We start from the raw sequence: 7,135 nt of genomic DNA, 5'->3' as shown, positions 1-7,135 counted from the left end.
ATTCGTGCAGCAGCAGTAAAAAGTCTATGGCACTACTATAACTGTTACACCATGACTAAAAGTTGCTACATCACTTGGAAAAAGTGAGCTGCACCACCAAAAACGTTTGCACTTGTAACACCCCTACGAGTTTGTAAAACACGTCTGTTAGCATTGGGTAAACAAGACTTTTTAGTGGGTGAACACCACTTTGTAGGGTTTACGGTGAAGCGTTGGTGCATTTCTAGTAAAAAATGTTTCTTAAACATTAAAAACTGCTGCAAAACATTAAAAACTGGTTCAAAGACACTAAAAAGTGGTGTGGAAACACAAGTAAAAGTGCTTCAAAAACATTTAGAACTATTGATCAAATTTTAGAAGTGGTTCAGATACAATTAGAGACCAGTATAGTAATGTTTCACCACTTTTTAATGTTGTAGCACCACTAGAAAGTGGTGCAAAACACCAAAACAAGCTGTAGCACTAATAAAAAGAAGTATAGAAACATAATGTTATGGCAGTAATGAGTTGTAGCACCAATAAAAAGTGGTATAGAAACATAATGTTGTAGCAGGAATATGAGTTGTAGCACCAATAAAAAGTGCTAAAAAAATATATCAATTACCTGAGGCTCCTCAAGAAGGTGGATTGGATGCTTTACATATGAACATCTAGCTAGTCTCTTACTGCAAACATATTTCTTGTTGGGGGACACCCTCGTCTCATCCGTCCAAAATTGAAAGACTATGTCTTTAACAGTTTGAGTGATGTGAGTTCTCCGTGCATCATCTCTATGACACGCAGATGCAGGGAACGAACCATCGGATTCACTTGACAGTATTAAGTGATGTTTGGCTGAATATACGTTTCTTTTGTGGATCCCCATAAGCTTGGCAACTTGCGGTATGCTCATGTCAGTGTTTTGCTCCTTGCTTCCACCATTCACCAACATCATCATTGCTGATTTCTTCACAAAAAACTCGTCTGAAGATCTTGGGACCTTCCCATGATTCAAAGTGTTGCGGATGTTTCTCAGCATAATTGCTTCCAACTCTTTGGATTTACTCTGCATAGTAAGGAAGCAAGGATGTTGAAGAAGTTCATAAAAGATTTCCTTCCTACCACTTGCATCCATTCCCACGGTTAATGTATCAAAGTGTTGTACCATAGATTGACATATCCTTCGTTTCTTTCTTTCATCCATCTCCCCTGTATTGCTTTCTGTCACAAAGTTGACTGTTGCCTAACGCTGCTTTCGTTTCTGAGCAGCCCAATATTCCCTCATTAATTTTTTGCGTTGAAGTTGAGCTTCTCTACTCAATGACGATAGCTGATAGACAGTTCTTCACTGTGCTCCATTGTTGCAGTACTTTCAAAGGATTGCTCTACAAGAAATACAATACAAATCATAACTACACGCTATACTTTTAATTAATACATGGCACTTCTTGCACTAATTAGCAAGATACTAACAAAACATAATAAGTGTTTACATACCTCAAGAATCATCAAGTAGAAGAGGAACCTATAGAGATAGAGTTCGTGAGAGAGAGAGAAAGAGTGCTAAGAGAGAGAGAGAGAGAGAGAGAGAGAGAGAGAGAGAGAGAGAGAGATGAGCGTGAGCTCAAACACAAGAGGAGCCATGCTTAGAGAGAGAAAGATAGAGAGAGAGAGAGAGAGAGAGAGAGAGAGAGAGAGAGAGAGAGAGAGAGAGAGAGAGAGAGAGGGGGCTGAGCGATACAGAAAGCTCAGCAAGAGCTCTGTGAGAGAGAGACAGAGTGGAGCTAGATAGAACTCCAACAGAGATCTCAGAGACAAAGAAAGCTCAGACAGGTTGAAGCGGGAAAGAAGCGGCCCAGCGTTCAACAGTAAATTACATTTAGTCTCATTAATTGTGGTACGTTACGTTAGGAGACTTAATTGACGTACCTTAGGAGAGTGATATTCTTTTTGAGATTTGAAGCACTTTTAGAACACCCACTTTTAAGCGCAAAAAAGCAACGTCCTTGACATTACTTTCCAGGACACCTATACATGCTTTCCCCCTTATATGGATGATGCAGATGCATGTGCAGGCGATGAGTCACCCAATGGATGAAGACGCCCAATTTTGGGGACCAAAAGTGTGACATACTGACCATCCATCTCCATAGGCTTGGCGAGCTGGATGTTGTTATCACCGAGGCATACTTCTAGAGGGTGTTCTAGATAAGTGATGTTGGATAGCCAGTGTAGGTGATATGTCATATGATGGGTGGCACCCGTATCAAGTAGCCAGATACTGGGATATGAAGTAGCTATAGTTGTGGCATATAGTTGCAAAGGATAAGATGGGCTATCATAAGTAGATATGTTAGCATAATGAGCTTGACCATAAATAAAAGGAGATGGCTGGCCATGGCGTGTCCCCCCTTGAGGGTAAGAAGGATATAGATTAGGGTGAGAGATAGGACGATTACCTTGATTGCGTGGTTGCCAACAGTCCTTTGTGAGGTGTCCAAAGCGATGACACTTGGCGCATTGCTTTGAATTTTAGTGATTGTGGTGGCTTTGAAATTGCGACTTTCTTCTAGAATTATTATGTTGTCGAGGAGGGCTCGAATGTTGAGGCTTCTTGCCGTTGTAAGGGCGTGAGTTTCTCGTCATAGTGACAAGTGCTATGGACTTCTGCGAGCTGCTAGTGTGGTCACAAAGCGTTTCCTCCTGATGGATCTTGGCTACAAGATTTTGTAGCTACAAGTTAGCCGTGGTGGCTTGTGTAGTGATAAATAAAGGCTCTCCATGATGCAGGTAAAGAAGCCAATAAGAGCATACTTTGAAGCTCTTCAGGGATGGCAAGCCCTGAGATAAGTACTTCATCTAGAAATATTTACCATGTGTCCAAAAACTTAGAGGATGACTGACCCTCTTGCATGGTAGTGTTTACCAATTTCTTGATCAGGGAAACTTGGTAGACGAGGTCAGTGTGCTCATAGTTCTTCTCGAAGAACTTCCAAATGGCACTAGCAGTAGTTAGCTTTTTCACCATTTGGACTTGCCGATCTTGGCAATGGAGAATGAGCTCCATCTTGTCACTATTGTTTCTACTATGCCAAGTATTATAGGTATCGATGAAGTATGTTGAATCTTTGTGTCAGGGTCTTCGGGGTGGTCAGGTTGCTCTTCGACTCCTGACGTGACGTCCCAAAGTTGCAACTGCGTGAGGTAGAGTTCCATCTGAATCTCCCACACTTGATAGTTTGTGTCGTTAAGTTTGTCGATAATGTAGCAGGGCTTGTAGGTGGATGTGGAAGATGAAGAAGCTAACTCGGCCATCTTTTGAGGTTCCGGATTCTTTGAAAAGAATGGAGAGTGAGGCTTCGAGTGTGGGATAGAGAGGATAGAATGCTCTTAGCGCTAATTTTAAAAAAAACTAATCTTAAGTTCTATTGCTCTGATATCATGTGAGAACTTAGAGATTAACTTAAATGTGATAAATATCACTGTTAATTAATATGTTAATATCAAAACATAAGAGAGTGCAAGATAGAAATAGAGCAATGACAATAGATGGCACTTGGAATGGAGAAAGAACACCTTGTTGAGACTTACATAGGTGGAAGGGGTCCATATGAGAATTAGGTGTAAGGAGTTTGAGAATAGAGGTAAGTGGAAAGAAGTCCACACTCAATAAAATAATAGGTTACTTTTACACCTACATGTATGCAATCCTAGATGCTCAAGGATTGTTTAAGGCAAGGCATATGAGGGGATGACATATGAAGGGGGGCAGAGGAGGGTATGCGGGTGCCAGTGGCAAAACTCCATGGGACGTTGGAGAAGCAGCCGGTAAGTAGCAGAGGCGCAGAGGGACTAATTTGAGGCGAGGAGCAATGGTCTGGGTGTAAGCTTGCAAGAAGGCGAGCTTGAGTCTCAAGAGTGAGACGCATATTAAGGGGTGGGTCGGCAACGTGGACAAGGCCTTCAAGCATGAGCAAGACTGTGGACATGGTGGGTCTGGACTTGGGGTCCTCTTGGAGACACCACAGTGCCACTTTGATGGCCTTCTCTCCTTCGTTAAGAATGAGAAGAGGCCAACCTCTTGAGAGGAGTTCGGTTCGGATGTCTGGCCAGAGCCCAGATACCGCCTTGTTGACCACCCAGGCTGGCCAAAACCATTGATCTGGGTTCAGACCTGAGTAGTCCACGTTTCGGCGGCCTGACACCAGCTCCAAGAGGACCATTCCAAAGCTATAGACATCGCTCTTGTCGGAGACTGCAGTTTGGAGGAGCCATTCAGGCGCTAAATAGCCCGGTGTCCCTCGCATCGATGTCATTGTCCGGCTTCTAGCCCTGTCTAATTGCTTAGAGAGCCCAAAATCTGACAGCTTGGCCACAAACTTATCATCCAGTAATATGTTTTGAGGTTTGATATCCAAGTGAAAGATCCTCTCTCTAGACTCGCCATGCAAATATGCCAATCCCCGTGCAGCATCAGCAGCTATCTTGAGGCGTTGCCGCCAATCCAGGCCAGCTCCAGCTCCATAAGCACTCCCCCCACCTTCATCCTCACCTCTAGCTAACCATCTATCCAAGGACCCATTTGTCATGAACTCATAGATCAGCATTCTCTGTGCTTGTTCTGCACAGAAACCTCTTAGCCTCACTAGATTTACATGGCTTATCCCTGCCAATGATGCCACCTCAGCCCTGAACTCCTTGTTGCCTTGTCTCGTGCCCTCCAATCTCTTTACCGCAATCTTGCTGCCATCATTAAGAGTTCCTCCGTACACACATCCAAAGCTTCCTTGCCCTAATCTCACAGTGAAACCGTTTGTAATCTGTTGCATTTCCTTGAATGTGTATCTTGGGGGTAGTCCTGATAATGAGCCCAAAAACACATCATCCTCTGTCCTTTGAACTCTTCCTTCTTGTGCATTATTCCCATCATTCCAGCTCCCATAGTGCTTATAAACCCAAAGAAACACTGTCAAGCAAACTATCAAGCTCACGCCAAAGATGATGGCTATGGCTATGAAATTGAGCCTGTGATTAGGAAATGATGTGGGAGGTTGCAGCTGATTCTCTGTATTATCAGAAGGCAAAAGCATCTTGATAAAAACGACATAATTACCCCCATAAGTTGTCCTTTGCATCGAGAGTGCAGTGCTGTAATGATGGCAGTCCAGTGATAGATTGTTGTAGAACGCAATCAAGCATGAGCAATTTTTCATGCAAGAATCAACACAAGTTTCCATCGAGAAATACTTTCCAGTGGAAGGTATATACCTATGTGCAAAGTAATCTAAATCTTGAAGCTTGAGCACCTTGTAACTAGCCCCAATTACACTGCAATTGGCTGCTTGAATCTGAGGGCAATCATCAATTTCTGGCTCCTCAACACTGTAATCGGTGGCCGCCATGTAATCAAGTGTCCCATTCACCAAGCTATGTGGGCATCTGCACTGTCCACCTGGGTCGCAAATTCCAAAATCTCCACAGTGACCAGGAAGATTACAGTAGCCCCTACCTTCGTTATCATCCCCTTGATTGAACCATGAGAATTCAACCTTATCATTCGCATATGTTTGCAACCCACCATTGTAACTGAGGCTTAAGTACTTAAAGCCATTCAAGTTTGTGCTCACTGTTCGATTGAACCTCGTAATAGTGTTTCTTGCAGAGGAGTTGTAGCATGGGGATCCATGGCTCCCCATGTTCATTTCCATCATCAGTGAGCTGCCATCAGCTGCATAGACGAGGGTCAACCCATGGCAAGCGGACTCTGTGATCGCCTGAATATCCGACAAGCCCCATGTTGAGTTAAGAACCAAGTATGGGAGGGGAGTCTGTAATACCTTCACGTATAAAGCCAGGCCTCCTGGTTCCATGGAAGCATAGTAGTTACCAGCAGTTAAGCGCATTCCTGGTGTAAGGGTCTGCCCTGGCAGCAAGATGTTGCTGGGATAATTGAAGCTCTGCCATATGATTGTGTTTTGGGTGCCCAAAAGGAGGAGGTTCCCTGTTTCTAGAAGCTCAATGCTGTCTACATGCATGGCATTGCTAGACCATATAACTAGACCTCCACTATCCAACAGTTGTAAGTCTCTATGCTCACCCAATTTGAGTATATCACCACTTGAAAATATCTGACCTTGATCATTACAACAAGCACTCCATGCCAGATAGTAGGCCTTGCAGCTGTAACAAACTACAGAAAGGGAGCACGTATGGGAGTTGAGGCTTTCATCGCTGTTGGAGGCAAGCAATCCCCATGCAAACCTGCTTTCCTTGCTGACAAGTATAGGTGTGAAGCGAGTGGAATCATTGGAAACTTGAGCGCTGCCGATTGTGGTGTGCTGCCCGCATGTAACATTGAAATCAGAAGGCAGCTTGTACAGCATGGAAATCGAAGGGATCTGGGGGTCAGAGGCAGTACAGGTTCCGTATAAAATTGTTTGCAAAACCACCGTCAAAGCCAGTAGAGGGCTGCGAGGAGAACACAAGGCAACTGTAAATCTCATTCTCGTTGTTTCATGGCTCGGACAATACTAACGGGTTCAAAGCAATGATGGCTAGCTGGTTATAAATAGCTGTAAGCTGTGCTCTGAAGAGCTATTAATCAACAAGCAGCACTTACTTGTTAAAAGGCGAAATGATCGATGCTAAGTGAATTTAGTGAAGAAGAATGTTCAAAAGAGAGAAAGAGAAATATACAAAATCTGAGCTTACAAAGAGAGAAAAAAGCATATTGATATTGCAACTATGCAGCATTCTCTCTGTCCCTGGTGGATGTTATATGTGGGTCCGCTCTCTGGAATCCAAGTGCGAAATACACGCACGCAGGGATAGGCTACACCATAATCCAGAAGAAGAAGAAGGAAGGGGAACGGCGGGCCTACAATACGCGCTCATTCTCCACCACCATTATTTTTGTGCTTGACAGGACCTTTCAACCAAACAAAAGATGTTACGTTCATGTTCGCCCACGATGGACAATTTTTAACGCATTGAAGTCAACGCATGCTCCTATACAAGAGGGCGACAGGTTTACAACTTTACCCTTTTTACGTGATTGGCATGAGATGATGACTCATGAGTCATGCATATGAGCGCTTTGGCATGTGTGCCCTTGTCACTAATTGACACCTCTAGAGGGCATCTATAGTTGAAAGTC

The 7,135-nt window shown here is 43.7% G+C and overlaps 1 protein-coding gene across 1 annotated transcript; it reads right to left on the bottom strand.

Moving 5' to 3' along the window:
* Nucleotides 1-3,518: 3,518 nt before the first annotated feature.
* LOC147417535 (G-type lectin S-receptor-like serine/threonine-protein kinase SD2-5) lies at nt 3,519-6,778 on the bottom strand. Its single transcript, XM_086507301.1, has one exon. The coding sequence runs from the start codon at nt 6,480-6,482 to the stop codon at nt 3,690-3,692; it is 2,793 nt and encodes a 930-aa protein (XP_086363427.1). The 5' UTR covers nt 6,483-6,778; the 3' UTR covers nt 3,519-3,689.
* Between the last annotated feature and the right edge of the window lie 357 nt (nt 6,779-7,135).

The sequence above is a fragment of the Adiantum capillus-veneris genome, chromosome 30 (genome assembly GCF_014529385.1).
Source record: "Adiantum capillus-veneris isolate H3 chromosome 30, ASM1452938v2, whole genome shotgun sequence".
Lineage (NCBI taxonomy): Eukaryota > Viridiplantae > Streptophyta > Polypodiopsida > Polypodiales > Pteridaceae > Adiantum > Adiantum capillus-veneris.
The sequence above is the reverse complement of the archived record's forward strand: the minus strand, read 5'-3'. Positions and strand labels throughout refer to the sequence as shown.

Bases quoted from the DNA above. Each gene is read 5' to 3' on its own strand.
- LOC147417535 (XM_086507301.1), bottom strand. From the start codon at position 6,482: ATGAGATTTACAGTTGCCTTGTGTTCTCCTCGCAGCCCTCTACTGGCT.